The 22,667-nt window shown below is 41.4% G+C and overlaps 1 protein-coding gene across 1 annotated transcript in view; it reads left to right on the forward strand.

Annotated features, from left to right (window-relative positions):
• The window catches only part of LOC122557983 (interleukin-31 receptor subunit alpha), an 84,680-nt gene that overhangs the window by 24,609 nt on the left and 37,404 nt on the right, over positions 1–22,667 (forward strand). The window contains exons 4-5 of the mRNA XM_043706303.2: positions 8,539–8,717; positions 11,555–11,685. Of these exons, the coding sequence (XP_043562238.2) occupies positions 8,539–8,717; positions 11,555–11,685 (310 nt within the window). The remainder of the gene's footprint in view (positions 1–8,538; positions 8,718–11,554; positions 11,686–22,667) is intronic.

Raw genomic sequence — 22,667 nt, forward strand, 5'->3', positions numbered from 1 at the left:
AGAGGTTATGTTACAGCTGTATAGGATGATGGTGAAGTCACATCTGGGATACTATGTGCAGTTTTGGTCTCCTTACTTGAGAAAGGATGTACTGGCATTGGATGGAATGCAGAGGAGGTTCACTAGGTTGATTCCAGAGTTGAGGGGATTGGCTTATGAAGAGAGACTGAGTAGATTGGGATTATATTCATTGGAATTTAGAAGAATGAGGACACATCCTGTAGAAATATAAAAAGATTAAGGGAACAGATAAGATAGAAGCAGGGAGAATGTTTCCACTGGTGGCTGAAACTAGGACAAGAGGGCATGGCCTCAAAATTAGGGGGTGCAGATTTAGAACTGAATTGAGGAGGAAATTCTTCAACCAGAGGGTTTTGAATCTGTGGAATTCCCTGCCCAGTGAAGTAGTTGAGGCTTGCTCATTAAATGTTTTTAAAGTTAAGATAGATAATTTTTTGAACAGGAATGGAAATAAGGGATATGGTGAGAGGGCAGGTAAGTGGAGCAAAGGCCATGAAAAGATTAGCCATGATCTTATTGAATGGTGGAGTGGGCTTGAGGGGCCAGATGACCTAATCCTGCTCCTGGTTCTTATGTTCTTATCTTCACAGGTATTCCCTTTCTCTTAATTCTTTCATGAGATTTGGGGGTCATGGGCAAGGTCAACATTTGTTGCCCATCCTTAATTTCCCCTGAACTGAGTGGCTAGCCAGCCCACCTTGGTTCTGTGCGTTTGCTGCTGATTAATGACCTAACTTGCTTCATTTGGCAGCTCCCAAATTCTCCTCTTCTCCTCTGAGAAACTAGATGGTGCCAATTCCCAGCATGAGATTCAAAGCTTTTACCTTTGTAGCCACTTTAAGCTCTGGGCTTTCCTCTAATTCGGTCTTCCTGCACACTCGATGGACACTATGCTTCTCAACCCTTCATCCAGGCATCAAGAAAAGACCAGCCTCACCCATTCTCAGACCAATTCATGTCCCACTTTAACCCTTCAGGACTTGACATTGGAGCTCAGGGACACCTATGATATGTATGCTTCTGCCAGGTCACTTTATGAACAGCGACTTATGCACAAGATGCATCTTAAAGTTCTTAGCTTCATTTGTTAGCATTCATTCACTTTGAGCTTACTTCGAGGCTGCTGACTGCTAGCCTCCATGGCTTGTATTGCTTTCTCATGGACAAGCTCCTCTGTGTCTTGTATTGTTCTTTGGCACAAAGGAAGAGGAAGGCAGTTTGTCACAGTTCAGAATACTGGACAGTGAAGCAAGTGGACATGTCACTGTATTGCACTGTGCTAACAGTTTGCATGCAAACATACTGCATGGGCTTCAACCAAATGGCCATATGAAAGTCAAAGGAGGGTTATGTGGGGTCAAAGTGGACTATGGTCAGTCAAGGGTACCATCCCAATCAGTCAACTGACTCATCTGACTATAGTTGGTCAGATTCATGAATACAACCAGAATCTGGGCATCTGTATCTTTCGGATCCATGGATTCAGCCATTATAGGATCTGAAGGTCCAGCGTAATCAGTTTGGGGATTTCGGGCTCATCAGTCAAGGTGCTGTAGTGTCATTAGTCCAGGAGCCGGGCAATGCTCAACTGGGGCTATCCTCGCAAGTCAGTCCAGACAGGGGCCACAAATGCTGCATGAGATTGGGAATTAATATTCAGGTGTCTGTGAAGTCCTGGGGAAAGTGAGAAGTTTGGAGGTGCCTTCCTTGGACTTGGGCATTTAGGAAATGATATCAGTGAAAGGCAAAAATTCAAGATAGAAGGGCATAGTCTCTCAGAGGGGACGGGGAGCTCCTCGGGTTAAAGCCGTGTGTATTTCACAATAATCACACTCTCAAGAGGTGACTGAGTAAGGCAGCAGAGGAATGGTAATTAGTAAAACCATAGGCTTGAGATGGAAATTGGAGATGTCTAGATTTTATAAAGGAGTTGAATGAAAACACGGTAGGGGAGACTGAAAGGTCATTGAGGATACTGGGTCAGCAGGACAAAAGGAAACAAAAGGGATCATCCAGTACCTCAGGCAAATCCTGAAGGTACTCATAAGGAGACAAAATTGAAACTTTATTATTTTTGATCAAATTGATGACAGGCATGCAGTGTGGGAGATATAAATTGGCATTTTCCTGTTTGGGGCAGAGTAAAATGTTTTGAATTTGAGACCGCCAGGGGTAGTTGCATTTATCATGCATCCACTAATGCCACCCATCTGACAACAAATTGCACTGTCTCAGCAAGTTATTCATTATTGCAAAATATAGCCTCAAGCAGTCTTAACCATTACATTGTTCCCACTAATTGACTCCTCATCAGGTCAGCTAAGCAACTGTAATCAGATGCTAACTTAAATGTGTCACCTGGACTTAGTATTTCAGAAATACATTTACCAGCTAACACCGGAAAATAACACTTCAGAGCCACCACATTCTCACACTAAACTGTAAGTATGCATGGACATAGTCTGTAATGTTTACGGGCGCTATTCTTTGGACGTGTAGGTGTTATCATGGTGGTTTACTGCCAGAATTTCTCTCTGCAAATGTAGCATGAATACTTTGTCTGTAAAATGTATGTTTGGGTAAGGATTACATATCTTATCATGTCTTATTGAGGTATGAGATTGACCTTCTGACAAAGCCATCACGCCACTGTGTCAGGGCACAGCCGTTAGGGCAGGACCTGGATTGCAACGTCTTAAATGTTATGTGGCCCGGGGTTTACCTGTGGCACCCACAGCATGAATGCAGCAGTGGTGGGCAGTTCTACCTTGCCAGCCAGGCAGCTCCACGATGTAGGCATCAAGGTCAGTGCCGTAATTGATGAGATAAAGCGCCAAGGATTGCACGATTAAACTGCTGTGAGGCAAATTCAGCCCAAAGTTAGGGTTTTGGGTCAACTTTTCAGGACAGATAATGGCTAATGAGGTAGCACTGCAGGAAATTCAGGTTGAAAACATAAATGCTGGAGATCACAGTGGTTCACGTTCCCTTGTAGATCCCAGCTACCAGGCTTTAGATCGCTCCTCAGTTTATCCACTGAGTTAAATTTCAAGAATTTAACACATTGAAGAGGTTCAGGGCACAGTTATTCACTCCGTGATGCTTTGCATGGTTTGAAAGCTGTACACAACAAATTAACTTCATCTGGGTTGAAACTGGTTGCATTCATGGTGGGTCAGTTCCTGTGTGCTGGAACAAATATTGAAAGATCTACCATTGGTTCCTTCATTCACAAGACAGCAGCTTTTTTTGCTTCTGCAGAGAGGAATACTGAGAAATGCTATGAGTTCATGTCGTTCACTTGTCCTATTTCTGGTAATGCCATGTGAAGGTTTTCACAAAGCATTCACCACAAAAAGGAGAAATAACTTCTAATCTTTGACCATTCACAGAAGGCACACCATCTCAGCATAAAAAGCTTCCAACAGCTGCATTCCCGATGGCCTTAACTGTTTCAGTTCTTCCAGACTCTTAATTTATGTAATTGTCATTCCCCTTCCTCTTCCAACTTGGGAACGATGTACAAATTGTTATTGTCAGTTTTGCATCTCTGACTTTGACAATTACTTAGAGTCATAGAGTCATAGAGATGTACAGCATGAAAACAGACCCTTCCGTCCAACCGTCCATGCCGACTAGATATCCCAACCCAATCTAGTCCCACCTGCCAGCACCCGGCCCATATCCCTCCAAACTCTTCCTATTCATACACCCAATCCAAATGCCTCTTAAATGTTGCAATTGTATCAGCCTCCACCACTTCCTCTGGCAGCTCATTCCATACACATACCAACCTCTGCGTGAAAAAGTTGCCCCTTAGGTCTCTTTTATATCTTTCCCCTCTCACCCTAAACCTGTGCCCTCAAGTTCTGGACTCCCCGATCCCAGGGACAAGACTTTGTCTATTTATCCTATCCATGCCCCTCATAATTTTGTAAACTTCTATAAGGCCACCCCTCAGCCTCCGACGCTCCATGGAAAACAGCCCCAGCCTGTTCAGTCTCTCCCTGTGACTCAAATCCTCCAATCCTGGCAACATCCTTGTAAATCTTTTCTGAACCCTTTCAAGTTTCACAACATCTTTCCGATAGGAAGGAGACCAGAATTGCATGCAATATTCCAACAGTGGCCTAACCAATGTCCTGTACAGTCTCAACATGACCTCCCAACTCCTGTACTCAATACTCTGACCAATAAAGGAAAGCATACCAAACGCCTTTTTCATTATCCTACCTACCTGCGACTCCACTTTCTAAGGAGCTATGAACCTGCACTCCAAGATATTTTTGTTCAGCAATACCCCCTAGGAACTTACCATTAAGTCCTGCTAAGATTTGCTTTCCTAAAATGCAGTACCTCGCATTTATCTGAATTAAACTCCATCTGCCACTTCTCAGTCCATTGGCCCATCTGATCAAGATCCTGTTGTAACCTGAGGTATCCCTCTTTGCTGTCCACTACAACTCCAATTTTGGTGTCATCTGCAAACTTACTAACTCTATCTCTTATGCGCGCATCCAAATCATTTATGTAAATAACAAAAAGTAGAGGACCCAGCACTGATCCTTGTGGCATTCCACTGGTCTCAGGTCTCCAGTCTGAAAAACAACCCTCCAACACCACCCACTGTCTTCTACCTTTAAGCCAGTCTGTATCCAAATGGCTAGTTCTCCCTGTATTCCATGAGATCTAACCTTGCTAATCAGTCTCCCATGGGGAACTTTATCGAATGCCTTACTGAAGTCCATATGGATCACATCTGCCACTCTGCCCTCATCAATCCGCTTTGTTACTTCCTCAAAAAACTCAATCAAGTTTGTGAGACATGATTTCCCATGCACAAAGCCATGTTGACTATCCCTAATCAGTCCTTGCCTTTCCAAATACATGTACATCCTGTCCCTCAGGATTCCCTCCAACGACTTGCCCACCACCAACATCAGGCTCACTGGTCTATAGTTCCCTGGCTTGTCCTTACCACCCTTCGTAAACAGTGGCACCACATTAGCCAACCTCCAGTCTTCTGGCACCTCACCTGTGACTATCGATGATACAAATATCTCAGCAAGAGGCCCAGCAATTACTTCCATAGCTTCCCACAGAGTTCTTGGGTACTTGATCAGATCCTGGGTATTTATCGATCTTTACGCATTTCAAGACATCCAGCACTGCCTCCTCTGTAATATGGACATTTTGCAAGATGTCACCATCTATTTCGCTACTTTCTATATCTTCCATATCCTTTTCCACAGTAAATACTGACGCAAAATATTCATTCAATATCTCCCCCATTTTCTGTGGCTCCACATATGCTTTCTCCTTTTTCTTAACCCTCAATTTCTTTAGTCATCCAGCATTCCCTATACCTACCAGCCTTTCCTTTCACCCTAACAGGAGTATACTTTCTCTGGATTCTTGTTATCTCATTTCTGAAGGCTTCCCATTTTCCAGCCGTCCCTTTACCTACGAACATCTGCCCCCAATCAGCTTTCAAAAGTTCTTGCCTAATACCATTTAAATTGGCCTTTCTCCAATTTAGAACTTGAACTTTTAGATCTGGTCTATCCTTTTCCATCATTATTTTAAACCTAACAGAATTATGGTCGCTGGTCTCAATTTCCCTCTGACTATTAGAGGGTCTATAATACAATCCCAATAAGGTGATCATCCCTTTCTTATTTCTCAGTTCAACCCAAATAACTTCCCTGGATGTATTTCCGGGAATATCCTCCATGAGCACAGCTGTAATGCTATGCCTTATCAAAAATGTCACTCCCCCTCCTCTCTCACCTCCCTTTCTATCCTTCCTGTAGCATTTGTATCCTGGAACATTAAACTGCCAGTCCTGCCCATCCCTGAGCCATGTTTCTGTAATTGCTATGAAATCCCAGTCCCATGTTCCTAACCATGCCCTGAGTTCATCTGCCTTCCGTGCTAGGCCCCTTGCATTGAAATAAATGCAGTTTAATTTATTAGTCCCTGGCTGGCCTGACTGTTTGACTCGCTTCTGTTCTCAACTGTTCCAGTCTCAGATTGACCTCTTTCTTCACTATCTCCCTGGGTCCCACTCACTAGCTCGTAGCACTGGGAGTAATCCAGATATTATTACTCTCGCGGACCTCCTTTTTAAATTTCTGCCTAACTCCCTGTAATCTCCATCAGAATAGCTTCCTATATTGTTGGTTCCAATGTGGACAATGATCTCTTGCTGGCCCCTCTCCCCCGTGAGAACATTCTGCACCCTCTCTGAGACATCCTTGATCCTGGCAACACACCATTCTGCTTTTTCGCTGCTGGCCACAGAAATGTCTGTTTGTACCTCGGACTACAGAATCCCCGAACACAATTGATCTCTTGGAACCCGACGTACCCCTCGTTGCATTAGAGCCAGTCTTAATACCAGAAACGTGGCTGTTCGTGCTACATTCCCCGAGAATCCATCACCCCCTACATTTTCCAAAACAGCATACCTATTTGAAATGGATATATCCACAAAAGACTCCTGCACTAGCTGCCTATCTCTCTTACCTTTCCTGGAGTTAACCCATCTATGTGACTGTATCTGAGACTTTCCCCCCTTTCTATAACTGCCATCCATCACTTACTGTTGCTGTTGCAAATTACTCATTGCTACTAACTGTCTCTCGAACCGATCCATTCAATCTGATACGATTCACAGCCAACAGCATTTATGGCAGATATAATCCGCAGTAACCCTTAAACTCTCTTTAAACTCCCACATCTGACAAGAAGTACATATCACTCTATTAAAGGCCATTTTTGCTCCTTCACAATCTACAGATCCAGAAAATAACACCGTCTTATTCCTCTATAAACACTGCCCCAGTTTAAATTAATAGTTATGGCTTATATTTTAAGTTTAATCAAGAGACATATCTCCAAAAACATATCATCAAGAAAGAACCTACTCTACTCATTACTGCAGATTCTCTGTAGGCTGCACTTAAAACAAGGATTAACTTATCTGATTCTGTGCTGTGAACCTCACCCAACAGTTCCTCCAAGATGAGTTGTGAATTTCACTGTTTGTTAATTTTCCCAGATGCACTCTGCTATCCAGCAATACATGAATTCAAACAGCAAAGGCAGTTCTTCTCCCTTTTAAAACTGCTGTTGTTTTGACTTTTTTCCCCAAAGTTCCTAAACAATGCAACAGCATATAAAACAGTAATTGCTGCTCCTGGAATTCGAGGAAATCACCTCCAGCACCTAAAATACCTCAAAAAAGGAGCAGCTGCTACAGCCAGAAATTTTTCCCGTACTCCATCTTGGATTTCCCAGAATCCTCATCACATCTTTTATAAAATACTCTGCATGCAAAATAATGAGGTTTCAACAGATGTTCATGATTTATGTGCAAACCAGTTTTAAATGCAGAAGTTCTACTTTTGCATGAATCCATCTCATGAATTGCAACAAATCTTCTGAGTGTCTTGGTGTTAAGCAGACAGTTGCTTCCCAGAGATGCGCTCTGTATGTTTGCTGCTATTTTGTTGGGTTGAGACGTTGGACAGGTATCTTACTTCACAGTATCTCCAGTGGCAAATGACAGAATTTGGAACTTCACTGCCCATGTCCCTTGCATTTATTGCTTTGTGAAAAATAACACACCATTTCAGCTTCCCTGAATGAAACCTCATGTTCGTTTTTGTCTAATGCTTTCACAACCATAGGTTCTGAACTCCTCTATGCAATGTTGAAAGCTAAATTGAAAACAGAGCTCAGTTACCTATAAATAAGACAATAAACAATATTGAGAAGAGAAGATAAGGAGGATGCAGATATGTATGTTTAGGTGAAATGAGTGGGCAAAAATCTCGCTGATGGAATATAATATGGAAGAATGTGAAGTTGTTTACTTTGGCATGAAGAACAAAAAAGTGGAATCTTACTTGAACCAAAATGACTGTGGAATACCCAGGTACGGAGGAAACCACGTATTCTCGAAATATGCCTGAGTCACAAAAGATTTTTTTTTTGTTACTCAGCAGGTTAACCTGCAGGTACGACAAGTAACTAAGAAGGCGAATAGAATGCCTTTCTTTACTATGAGAGGAATTGAACATAAAAGTGAGGATAGTATCTCACTTGGCCAGATTGCTGTACAGTGTGCAGTTTTGTTTTCTATCTTTAAGGATAGAGTTTTTAAGGGTGAGCCCAGAACTCGAGGAGATGTTTAAAGTTAAGGGTTGCCCTCTTAGGACAGAGACGGGGAGAATTTTTTTTCTCTGTTAGAGTTGAATAACACTGGGACTCTGCAAGGGTATCTGAAGGATAGATTCTTGTTAGGCGAGGGACTGAAAGGTTATTATGGTACAGGTAGGAATGTAGATTTCCAAACACTAATCAGCCATGATCTTATTGAATGATGGAACAGGCTTGAGAGATCAAATAGCTTCTTTCTGCCATCAAATTTGTATGTTTGTCTAATGATTGCATGAGATTGCACTTGAGTAAAATCATTGAAATTTACAATAACCCTGTTTTGTTTTTCAGAATTGAAATACCCCATTCCCTCAACACAAAATTTACCACCATCACTGGCACTTTTTATGTAATTGAACGAAAATATTTTTACATTTCGGAAAATACAACAATATCAATAACAACAGTAGAACAGAGAAGTAGAATGTACCAGAATACAACATCCATCACATTGATACCTAAAGATTCAGGTAATGAACCTGAATTTCTGGTAAGCACCTCATTCATGTTTCAGTTTCTTGAACTGTTTTCTCCAAAAGGACCTGGTCATAAGACATGAATTCCTGTTTCGAAATGTGTATCAAAGTGCAAGGAAAAATGTAGTCAGTGGATGAAAAACAAGCATACAGGTCAAGTCTCAAAGCTTTTCAAAATAGTATTCAAGAGCTTTTTTTTGCTGCATTATCATGTCACATGATTAACACAGTTGTTTCTATAGTAAGGTTAGTACCAATTGTGTTTTCAACAATTCACTATAGGATTTCAATAAAGGTCTTTCTTAAGGCTGAGAATATTTTTTTCCAATAAACTGCTAAAATGTCTTAACTAAAACCCTTGGAACAAATTTAGCTTTTCAAGGGTTTACGCACTTATACTGGAAGTTGGAAATTTACACTATTTGTGCAAAAAATGTAATTCTAAGGCCAGTTTATGATCATTTGGTAAGTTCCAAATACTCCTGAAGTAGACCTTATTTTAAGAAGCATTGTACCTCATGTACCAATTCAGGAAGCCAGCATAGTTAGTTTTTTGACTGGCAAAAGTCCCCATTACCAAGTGCCCATCTTCTATACGGTGCAGCTTATTAATGGCTAATTTAATGTCAAGATCTTCACAGGACAGTGTCACAGAGTAAGTGCACTGTTGTAGGAGGCTGATGCTCCAATTGTGTTCCTTTTTGCCATCTCACACAGTTGTCTCACAACAGATTCTTGCCCTTTCAGATCTTACCAAAGACAGCTCTATGTGTATCTTTGGCCTTAAACATGGTTGCACCCTCTTTACTTACCATAGAATCCCTAAAGTGTGGAGCCAGGCCATTCAGCCCATCAAGTCTACACCAACCCTCCTGAGAGCATCCCACCCAGACCCAGCCTTGTACTCTATCCCTGTAATCCTGCATTTCCCATGGCTAATTCACTTAGCCTGCATATCCCTGCATACTGTGGGCATTTTTGCTTGGCCAATCAACCTAACCTGCATATGTTTGGACTGCGGGTGGAAACCAGAGCACCCAGAGAAAACCCACACAGATTAGGGAAGAAATTGTAAATTCCACACGGATGGTCACCCGAGGATGGAATTGAATCCAGATCCCTGGTCCTGTGAGGCAGCAGTGCTAACCACTGAGCTAACCTGCTGCTCAGTCAGATCTTCAGTCATATGACACATGTCCAGTGTAACTTGCTGCTGTCACAAACGTGTTAGGTTTTAAGATCTGGTGTATTTTTAATTTAATATTGGTGGCATTCTGTCATTCTATCATTCTTCTTATAAAAGTATGCTATATCTGTTTCTTTGTCCTCATTAAGTTACATTTCTTAGCCCTATTAGCAAATGCTCTTATACTAGACACTTTATGTCCTCTTTTCCATGTCCCATGATGTTTGTTCCCCTCTAAAGAGGGATTTTTACTCCATCATAATTAGTAGAAAGATATGTGATAAACCTCTTCATTTTTCCTGGATATTTGGTTTCATACATTCATCCCGGCCTCTTTCTCTTTCTGTTTTTCTCTCCTGATCTTGAATGCGCTCTCCCTGTTTAGAAATGTGTAATTAGGCTAACGTTTGTGATTGCCAAGGCTTCTTCAGCAGCACTATCAAAATACATGACCTCCCATATTTGAAATGACCAAGTCAGGAAGAGCATGTGAATGCCATCATCTGCAAATTCCCCTCCATGCAACACATCTTCCTCATAAAGACTGGCCAGGCCTGCAATACCCACATTGCATGAATGTATTTTTAAAAATCTTCGATATTTCTTCTTCTTCGCATTGTAGTGTTTCTAGAAGAAGACCACATCCAACAACTCAAAGAAAACTAGGAATGAGAACTAAATGCCTACATTGCTAATGATTCCCATATTCCTTGAATGAATTTAAAAAAACACTCTGAGTTCTAACCCTCTAGCAATATGCTGTATATAGTGTTCACCTCTGTGCACCATTAGCCTGAGTGCTTTAATGAGCTATCTGCCACTATCCCTTACTTTTGCTCCCATTGTATATTAATTTCCATTGCATAATGTTGATTATTATTCCTGCTATTATTCCTTTAGTCTACCTTGATCCTATTGGTTTACTGTGAGACTTTTATGATGAATAAATTAAATAGGTTTGTCTCCTTAATACAATAATAGCTGTGGAAAGAGTCTACAATTGCACAATACACGAAATATGTTTTACATCGCAACTTTCCATTTTTATCTCTTTCCTATGCAACTGTGCCACTTTTTTTAACTCCAAGCAACAAGTATCTTCTAACTGCCCAGCAAATGTTATTCAAATATTAATTTCATTGCAAAAATAAACAGTGTAATCGCATTCCTGAAAACATGACAGCATTATAGGAGCAAATTACTGCAAATGCTAGAATCTGTACTGAAAATAAAAACTGCTGGAGATCCCAGTGGGTCAGACACCATCCATGGAGAGAGAGAGAGAGAGAGCAAGTTAACGTTTCGAGTCTCGGTGACTCTTAATCAGAGCTAACCCGCTGTGATTTCCAGCATTTTTTTGTTTACAACATGACAGTATTATTGGTTTACCTCCTGGTAGAACAGATGAGCAAGGATTAGAATGTTAATAATTATATATTGCACCAACTCTGCAGATCTTGCAAAATGAATGTTATGAATGTAAAATTGAGCCAAATCATGAGGATTATCAGAGAAGCTGATGCTTTTTTTTTATCATGAAGAACAATGCAGTCTCTGTACTGTTCAGGAGGCCACATTTGGGAAGGATAAATGCATGACAAATTTGCATTATTGCAATTTAATTGGTGTATTTTGATTGTTTCAGAAAAACCTGCAACACCTTCTGACATAAAGTACACAAAACATGAAGGGCAGTTAAATCTGACATGGAGTACTTCAAAGGAACTGGAGTATGAGTTAGCTTACAGGAAGGCTGGAACTTGCAACTGGCTTTCAGTAAGTAAAGCAAATCTTTGGAACTACGTGTTGATATTTATTCATAAACCAAATATCTTTCAATAACAAATAGAAATAATAAATCCAGGAATACTGAAAAGCTGCAGTCACATGTGAAAGAGTTGGAAAAGGAGAGCACATGGTTCAATACCTGTATTCATAATACACTTCATTAGTCTTAAAATTCTCTCATAGCATCTTCCATTTAAATTCAAATTTGGAAGACTGAAAGAAGCTGCAAACACTGTTAAGATGAAATCTCAATCTATTTTTGGGTAACATGCCTAGGAAGGAATGTTGACAAGGACACCTGGAAAACTACCTTCTCTTCTACAATTGGTGTTATGAGGAATTTTAAAAGGCACTTATTCAATTCAGCAGGCAGCTGGGGTCTTCGTTTAACATGTAAATTGAAGCAAGTGAACTGAGAATGCATGTATTTGGATTATGAGCTCACTCTGGCAGATACAGAATTTGAAACAACATTTCCACCAATAAGACAACATGCTACCAACAAATGGGGAAAGATCAATTGTCCCAGCAAAGATGAATGTATAAGCAGCAATTTAGCCATGGATTGCAAAAAAGGGCCAATAAACTAGCCCAACCTCCTGATTTTTAACTGAAGTCAGTAGAACTGTAAATTAGGTAATGGGGAGACATTCCTAATCACCTACTTCTACACTTGAAAATTACCCTTTTTTTTCCCAAATGATATTGATTTTTCTATCCATCATTGCTAATATTGGGATAAATTGCATTACTTTGTAGTCTATCAAGTTGAAACATTAAGATTAACTATTTTGAAAGGAAACCACAAACAGAGTGCTAGAGAAACTCAGCATCTGAGGACAGAGAAGACAGTGGGTGTGTCCGTTCTTCAGAACATGATTAGAAACATTAACTTTATTTTCTCTGCAGAGATGCTGGCAGACCTGCTGAGTTTCTCTAACAATTTTGGTTTTGGTGTTTGTTTCAGATCCAACAAATGTAGCTATTTTTTAAATTTTACAGTTAAAGCACGCTGACTCATTATTTAGTAAATTATTTCCAACTGTCTTTGTTTAATTTTATTAAGGTGAACACTGAAAAAGATGTGCCCAAAATGGGCGCAGCAGAGGTTTCATCTGCTGGCCTGTGGTGCAAGCTATGGTTTACTTCGTTTGGGGCTCATTTAATTGTCACCAGTAAAACACAGCTCCAAGGGATGGGGTATCGGGAGAATATTGGAAAATTCAGTTGTATGGAGCACAACAAGTTGCATACTTCACATGTTCTGAATTGAAACTTGTACTCCAGTATTGTGGCACACTGAAGTTGAAAGCTCCAGATACAAGCCACACTTCAGGACTTGATGGCCAACAAAGGTGTATTCAGACTTAGCTAAACAGGTTAAGTATCAACCTACAAATCCTTCCAATAGCAAGTAGTGAGAGCTGGAAATTCCCAATAGATCTTCAGCTGTAACATACATGTAACAATACAGGTTACTACTGCAATGCATGCTCCCAAGTAAACAGGAACACATCACACCAGTACTGAAGCCTAGAAAGTTAATTCCAGAAGGGGTATTTTTTCAGATCAGTGACTGAATAAATTGTATGGAAAGGACTTCTCAGTCTCTCCTTACACCACTAAACTTGGACGTAATGTTTCCAGCAATTTAAATTGTTCTCCCAACCAGCCTCCATGATTAAAACAGCAGTATTGCTATTGTAATTGCTGCTGTGAGAAATGATCATTTTGCCAGATAGATGGTTAACATGGAGGTAAAGATATGTAGCATGTAGAGGTGAGTTTTCTTTGTTGGCTAAGAGTGAAGAGTGGGTTCAACTTTCTGAGAGAAATTATACTTTAAACCTATAATTTGTAATATTATAAGTATGTCATATGATCAGCTCTGAGTATGTACAGGTGAGACATGAACCAGAATGGAAGTGACACATTTTGAGGTCGAAATGACATTGTGAACCATACAAGTGAAAACTTGAATATGTTTATTGAACCTTTCCCAGCATTGAGATGTGTTATAACCTTAAAAGTGCTTGTAACTCTCATCTATGCAAACAGCATGCAGGAGAGACTTGGCAATATGCTATGATTCAATATTTGTTTTTCCTTTTTTAGCAAATGCTTCAATAACAACAACAAAACAATATCTGTTTGACCTGAATAGTTGCAAGTAGACTCACAATGGTAGATTACTATTACACTGCAATCCTTTCAAGCTTGAACACATGATTTGAATCGCTATGCGATACACTATTTAAGCAGAAGCATGGTGCTATTATATTATGTAATATGAATTGCAGCATTAATTATTAATTCATTATGTGGTAGAAGAGATTATCAAATAAACATACAACAGCCCTTTTCTATGAATTACATGTAAATAATGCTTAGAAATTGTGTTCCATCCTCCAATTCCATCACTCTCTTCCCTCAAGGGGTGATTTAGATTTAGATTAGATTACAGTGTGGAAACAGGCCCTTTGGCCCAACAAGTCCACACCGACCCGCCGAAGCGAAACCCACCCATACCCCTACATTTACCCCTTACCTAACACGACGGGCAATTTAGTATGGCCAATTCACCTGACCCTGCACATCTTTGGACTGTGGGAGGAAACCGGAGCCGCCCACGGCATGGTGGCATGGTGGCTCAGTGGTTAGCACTGCACCAGGGACCTGGGTTCAATTCCCGCCTCGAGTGGAGTTTGGACATTTTCCCCATGTCTGCAAGGGTTTCCTCCAGGTGCTCCAGTTTCCTCTCACAATTCAAACATGTACAGGTTAGGTGGATTGGCCATGCTAACTTGCCCGAAGTGTTCAGGGATGTGTGGGTTAGGTGCATTAGTCAGGGGTAAATGTAGAGTAATGGAATAGGGGAATGGATCTGGGTGGGTTACTCTTTGGAGAATCGGTGTGGACTTGTTGGGCCAAAGGGCCTGTTTCCACACTGTAGGGAATCTATGAGAACCACCAGTACCAACACCATTCTTCCCCTGAAGAAGTTGCCACAGATAGCTGCATGGACAGGAAAAGGGACAGAAGAAAGGAATGTGTCTCTGCAGCTTGTGTTGAATGAAACAGACTGTGGTAATGGACCCAGATATGAAGGGAGATAGTTATTCAGGCCACTATTTCTCCTTCTTTAAATCTTGCTCCCAGGTACTTAGCCTCAAACTATAGCACCTGCCTTTTTCTGCTCTGTCCCTTTAAAGACCTTTTCTGTATATAAGTACATACTAATTTGGAGTTGGAATAGGGCCCAAAGTTTGCTGCACCAGTCGATACACTCATAGCCTCAAGTGCACTTTCCTGCCTTTGCCTGACACCCTTTAACTCACTCATTAATCAAGAATCTGTCTATACAATACTGCGGATGCTGGAAATCTGAAACAAGCATAGAGAATGCTGAAGAAGCTCAGCAGATCTAGCAGAATCTGTGGAGAGAGAAACAGAGTTAATGTTTCAATTCTGGGATGACTGTCCTTCAGAACTCAAGTTCAGTTCAACCCAAGTCTGAAGAAGTCATATTGTTTAACTCTGTTTCTCTCTCCACAGATACTGCCTAACCTGCTGAGAATCTGTCTACATCCACCTTAAAAGTATTCAAAGTAGAATCCCTGAAGTACAGATAGAGGCCTTTTAAGCCCAATTGGTCTGTACTGTCCTTCTGAACAGTATCCCACCCTATCACCATAACCCCACATGGGGTTTTACCCCATGGTAAATTACTTAACCTGGACATCCCAGGACACTATGGGGCAATTTAGTAAGGGCAATCCCCCTAACCTGCATATTTTTGAACTTTGCAGACATACAGTTAAAGAGATGTATAGGGCAGGAACAGCCCATGTGGTCCATTTTTGAATATAATTCTATTAATGTTGGCCCATAGGTTCTCATGGATACCCAATTCTGATTTGCTAGATCTGTTCCAAATCTGTCCCACTTAGCATGGTGATAGTGCCACACAACACAATGGAGAATACCCACAATGTGAACATAGGACTTTGTCTCCTGAAGAATTGGGCAGTTGTCATTCTTACTAATACAGTCCTGGAAAGATGCATTTGTGACAGGTAGGTTGGTGAGGACAAGGACAAGGGTATTTTCATTCTTGTGGCAAATGCCACAATCTAGTTTACCAACTACATCCTTTAGGGCTTGACCAGCCTCAGTCAATAGTAGTGCTCCCAAGCCATTCTCAGTTATGGACACTGAAATTCCCCACCCAGAGTATATTCTGCACTCTTTGGCCCCACTTTTTTTGCTTTTCCCAACTGCTGTTCAACATGGAGGAGTACTGATTTATCAACCAAGGTGTTAATTAGCAAGAGATTTCCTTTTCTGCAGTTGACCTGATGCCATGTGGTCTTATGGGGTCTGGTGTTAATGTGAGGACTCTGAGGGCAACAACTTCTGGACTACATACAACTGTTTATTTTGAACTAGTGAATACTTCAATACTTAAGTTCCTTACTTAACCTCATCTCAGATAGATTGTAATATCTTCCCACGATGGAGATTGGGTAAGTTGACTGTTAGGTGTGAGAGAAAAGAGGTAGGATGTAAAAGATTGGGACGAATTGACACTGAGTTGGCATTGGAGCTATAAAGGGCTATGTAGTGTAAGCACAGAGGTGTAGGTTGGTATGGAGGGTATAAGGGTCATTGGCTCTGGGTGGAAAGCATACATTGACATAATTAGATTAGATTAGATTAGATTAGATTAGATTACTTACAGTGTGGAAACAGGCCCTTCGGCCCAACAAGTCCACACCGACCCGCCGAAGCGTAACCCACCCAGACCCATTCTCCTACATTTACCCCTTCACCTAACACTACGGGCAATTTAGCATGGCCAATTCACCTAACCCCTGCACATTTTTTGGATTGTGGGAGGAAACCGGAGCACCCGGAGGAAACCCACGCAGACACGGGGAGAATGTGCAAACTCCACACAGAGAGTCGCCTGAGGCGGGAATTGAACCCGGGTCTCTGGCGCTGTGAAGCAGCAGTGCTAACCACTGTGCTACCGTGCCGCCCACGAATTGTTGTCGGAGAGTTGTGTATGAGTGTGACAAGGATTGAGAGGTGAGGGTTGAAAGGTCAACAGGGTGGTTTTTAAATTTCTATTTCACATTTTTGACAAAGCCCCCTGCACAAAGGTAGGTTTTTCAGTACTTGGCAGCCCCTGCACTTTTACAAGAATTGCTCAGCCTCATACAAAACTATCCTCATCCCTATCCACCGCTCCTTCCCAATATCCAGATTGAAAATTCCAAGTTCAAGGGCACTTTCTCCCCAGTATAATCTCATAGCAGCATTTTCTTTAACAGGTAACTTCAAAATTATCTGAGTCTGTGAACATAGGACATGTTCACTACAAGCAGTACTCAGATCTGATAAACACGCCCACAATTGCTGCTGACAGTGTATTGAACAATGAGGTGAAAATTACAGGCCTTGATATCGAGGCTGCAAATAACAACGTGGCATCAAGCAGTTGCCTTTGCAAAATCAGAGTCAGTGGATATCAGAGGGCAAACTCTCTATTGGCTGGAGTCTTGCTTGGCACACAGGAAGATAGTTGTGATTGTTGGAAGTCATTCATCTCAGCTCCAGGAGGTCACTGCAGGAGTTCCTCGGGGAGTGTCCTAGGCCCATTTTCAGCTGCTTCATCAATGACCTTCTCTCCATGATAAGATCAGATGTCGGGGTCTTCCCTGATTATCGCACAATGTTTAGCATCATTCATGACTTCCCAGACACTGAGGAAGTCTGACTGGATCTGGACAATACTCAAGCTTCGCCACATAATGCCAGGCAATGACCATCTCCAATAAGAGACAATCTAACCTCTGCTCCTTGTCATTCCATGTTACCATCACTGAATCCCCCACTATCAATATCCTTGGGGTTACCATTGACCAGAAATTAAACTGGATTTAGTATATAAACAGAGTGACTACAGCAGCAGATCAGAGGCTAGGAATACTGAAGCGAGTAGCTCACCTCTTGACTACTCAAAGCTTGTCCATCATCTACAAGAGGAAAGTTAGAAGTGTGATGGAATACCCCCCTACTTGCGTGGATGAGTGCAGTTCCAACAACACTCAAGAAGCTAAATACCATATGAACAGGGCCTCGAACCTGTTCCAGCATTCATGTGTGATCTGTGGCTTAACTCTATATCGGCTTTGGCCTATTTTCCAAAAATACCTTTTGCTTAACAAAACATTATCATCTCAGAGTTAAAATTAAAAGTGATCAGATATCCACTGCCATTTGTTGAAGAGAGAGAAAGTAGCCTGCTTTATTGGCACCACCTCCACTAACATTCACTGCCTCCTTCACTGACTCTCAGGAACAGCAGTATGTACCATCAACACGATGCACTGTAAAAATTCACCCAAGATCCTCAGACGATATATCCAACACCCACTTCTATTTATAAGGACAAGGACAGCAGATACATGGGAATAATACCAGCAATTTCCCCTCGAAATCATGCACCATCCTGATGTGGAAATATATTATTGTACTTTCACTGTCACTAGGTCAAAATCTTGGAATTCCCTTCCCCATGGCCTTGAAGGTCAACCTCCAGCACATGGACTGCAGTGGTTCAAAAAGGCAGCCCAAAGGTAGTAGGGATGGGCAATAAATGCTGGTCTGGTCAGCGACACCACATCCCACCAGTGAATTATTTTTAAAAGACTTGATTTTCACCGGGCCATTTATCGTCTTCTCCACAAGTGGAAGAAAGGACCATAAAACACATATTGTAAATTAGGCAAAAGTTCACAAGAATGGTCAGAAAGTAAGCTGGTCACACCAGGCATCGAGCTCAGTGCTGACGTTTCTGGGTGAGTCCTGCAAGATAACATAACATGCAAAATAACTGGCAGAAGAGAGTGAATGGGAGGCTGGACTTGAAACATTAGAATTTCCTTCCCCAGGTCCCCTTGGAGATCTTAGTATATAGTTGCCGCAGATACCTGAGGAGGAGGAAACAAATTGACCTGTTTCGATTCCTGCTACATTTCCACTGTGGAGTCAGGTTTGTCTCAACATGGTTGCTCGACTGTAGTTCTAGTCCACCATAAAGACCATATTAAAAGCAGATAAAGGAGGGATGTGAAGTGGCTAACAGCTATGTCTGACTGAGATACCACATTTCACACATGTACAAAACTTCCTTCAGTTCTTTACACTATAAGCAACAATGTATGCACAACTGAGAGTTCAAAACCACAGAAAGTCAAGCTGTTTGTCTTAATACTAATTACAGTAATGGCATAAGTAGTGCTGTACATCCGAAAACTCTTTAGTTTGTCTCTGATGATCTGTCATTGGTTGTCCTCAGAACTGGTTGGTATATGTTTTTTTTTCACAGGTCTGACTGATTGTTCATTCATTCCTTTGGGGAACAGGTATTGAGTTGTTAGCTTTAAAAAGATACATGATTAAAGAAGATTGGGAATATGCTGAATTTAGCTATACCTCAGAGTGTATTATTGAAATTTTTGCCCTAAGGTAATCACCGCTCCTCCATTTAAGAATCTAGTCATATGCACCTGACTTCGGAACAATTTGATTGACAACATCGGCAGATAATTAATGCTGACTAAACAATTCAGTTCAGCTAATTCACTCACTACTTCTCATGTGATGTCTCAAAGTTTCTTATGCAATTACAGGATTTTCATCTGCACTCTTTCTTCTGGAAATTCATGCCAAATGTTGATTTGTTTTTGAATCTGTAGAAAAACTCCCTGATAGCAGTCACAGCCATTATAAGTTGATATTTGTATTTCTTCACCTTCTCAACTGCTTTTACATTTTCATATAAAGTCACGGAGTCATAGAAATGCACAGCATGGAAACAGACCCTTCTGTCCAATCCGCCCATGCCGGCCAGATATCCTAAATTAACCTCGTCCCATTTCCACCTCTAGGCCCACATCCCTCTAAACCGATCCTATTCATATACCCATCCAGATGCCTCTTAAATGCTGTAGTTGTACCAGCTTCGATCCCTCCCTCTGGCAGCTTTATTCCATACATACACCACCCTTTGCATGAAAAAGTGGCCCCTTCGGTCTCTTTTAAATATTTCCCCTGTCACCTTAAACCTATGCCCTCCAGTTCTGGACTCTTTTACCCGAGGGAAAAGACCTTGTCTGTTTATCCTATGCGTACCCTTCCAGGTTTTATAAACCTCTATAAGGTCACCCCTCAGGAAAAATAGCCCCAGCCTATTCAGCCTCTACCTATAGCTCAAATCTCCAACCCTGGCAACATCCTTGTAAATCTTTTTTGAATCCTTTCAAGTTTCACAACATCCTTTCGGTAAGAAGGAGCCAGAAATGAACATAATATTCCAAAACTGGTCAAACCAATGTCCTGTACAGACGCATCGTGACCTCCCAACTCCTATAGACAATGTTCTGACCAATAAAGGACAGCATACCAAATGCCTTCGTCACCATCCTAACTACCTGCAACTCGACTTTCAAGGAACAATAAATCTACACTCTAAGGTCTCTTTGTTCAGCAATACTCCCCAATACTTAATATACTACTAAGTTATAAGTCCTGCACTGATTTGCCTTTCCAAAATGCAGCACCTCATAGTTATCTAAATTAAACTCTATCTGCCACTCTTCAGCTGATTAGCCAATCTGATCAAGATCCCATTGTAATCTGAGGTAACTTTCTTCGCTGTCCACTGCCCCTCCAATTTGGTGTCATTTGCAAACTTACTTACTATACCTCCTATGTTTACATCCAAATCCATTATATAAATGACAAAAAGTAGTGGATCCAGCACCGATCCTTGTGCTACACCACTAGTTGCAAGCATTCAGTCTGAAAAGCAACACTCAATCACCACCCTTTGCCTTCTACCTTTGAGCCAGTTCTGTATCCAAATGGCTAGCTCTCCTTGGATTCCATGTGATCTAACATTACTAACCAGTCTCCCATGGGGAACCTTGTTGAACACCTTACTGAAGTCCATATAGATCATGTTCATCACTGTGCCCTCATCAATCCTCTGTTACTTCTTCAAAAAACTTAATCATTTTAGTGAGATGTGATTTCCCACGCACAAAGTCATGTTGACTATCCCTAATACATGTACATCCTGTCCCTCAGGATTCCCACCAAAAACCTGCCCACCACCTATGTCAGGCTCACTGGTCTATAGTTCCTTGTATCTTCCTTACCACCTTTCGTAAATAGTGGCACCACATTATTGTGACTGTTGATGATCCAAATATATCAGCAAGGGGCCAAACAATCAATTCCCTAGCTTCCCACAGACTTCTAGTGTACCTCTGATCAGGTCCTGGGGATTTATCCACCTTTATATGTTTCAAGACATCCAGCAGCTCCCCCTCTGTAACATAAATATTTTTCAAGATGTCACCATTTCTTTCCCTACATTCTTTATTTTCCATGTCCTTCACCACAGTAAACACTGATACAAAATACTGGCTTAGTATCCCTCCCATTTCCTGCGGTTCCACACATAGGCTGCCTTGCTAATCTTGGAAGGGTTGTTTAGATTAGATTAGATTACTTACAGTGTGGAAACAGGCCCTTCAGCCTAATAAGTCCACACCGACCCGCCGAAGCGCGAACCCACCCATTCCCCTACATTTACCCCTTTACCTAACACTACGGGCAATTTAGCATGGCCAATTCACCTGACCTGCACATCTTTGGACTGTGGGAGGAAACCGGAGCACCTGGAGGAAACCCACGCAGACACGGGAGAATGTGCAAACTCCACACAGACAGTCGCCTGAGTTGGGAATTGAACCCGGGTCTCTGGCACTGTGAGGCAGCAGTGCTAACCACTATGCCACCGTGCCGCCCACAACTCGACTCCCTAGATACCCTTTTGTCCATAATGTACGTATAAAACCCCTTTGAAGTCTCCTTAACCCTATTTGCCAAAGCTATCTCAAGTCTCCTTTTTGCCCTCCTGATTTCCCTCTTAAGATACCCCTACTACCTTTATACGCTTCTTAGGATTCACTCAATCTCTGCTGTCTATACCTAACATTTGCTATCTTCTTTTCCTTATACAATCCATCAGGTTATTTGTCAGATGCTTCCTGGAAAGTGTAACTTTCTCCTGAAATTTATAGTCGGAACATACCTGAGGCTCTATTTCAAACACTAGAATATCTTCTGTGATCAGGATTAAACAGAATGTTCAAAGTACAGTTAACCAGACAACTGTGCACTTTGATCACAAATTTCACTGACTTCTCTGTCATACTGGCTTTTTTCGTTATGTGGATTGGTACTCTGCATTGTCTGTTTCTGTTGTATATAAGCATGAAAAAAAAATGAGCAGGACCAGACCATATGCACATCAAGGCTGCTCCATTGGTCAATACGATCATGGCTGATCTTAGGTTTCAACCCCACTTTTTCTTCATTAAATACACTCTGTTTTGAGACTTTGGTATCTACCATAAACTTCCTCTTTTTTTTTCCTAATCCAGTCTTGTACCTCCTTTGACATTTGTGGTTCTCTGTATTAGTTGGTCCCACCCTTCCCCCTTATGGGGACATGTTGGCTGTGCACTCTAACTGTTGTTCTTTTGAATGTCTCCCACTGTTCTGGATTTTCCTGCAAGTAGCTGCTCCCAGTTTGTGACAATGCGGCCCTTTTAATAAGGTTATGTTGTCCTTGGTTTTTTATCAAGAGGGGTCGTAAAGGCAGATGTGTCGGGAAATGGCTACTTCAAACAATGGCAGGTGTGTGGTCAGTGTGTGGTCCAAGTTCAGGTTATTTTCTAGTTTGGTTTAGTTTTAGCAAGGAGTCCAAAACTGCTGGGGACCTAGAGAAGCAGCTACAGTGAAAAGAGGTTCCATGTTTCAACAGATGTTTCTTGCCTGAATTTCTCTCTGAAACCTCTCCAGCCTGTAAGACCCTGTGTTTGAATTTA

This window comes from Chiloscyllium plagiosum, unplaced genomic scaffold (assembly GCF_037043375.1).
Source record: "Chiloscyllium plagiosum isolate Xiang-an unplaced genomic scaffold, Cpla_swu_hap1 HiC_scaffold_2, whole genome shotgun sequence".
Classification (NCBI taxonomy): Eukaryota; Metazoa; Chordata; class Chondrichthyes; order Orectolobiformes; family Hemiscylliidae; genus Chiloscyllium; species Chiloscyllium plagiosum.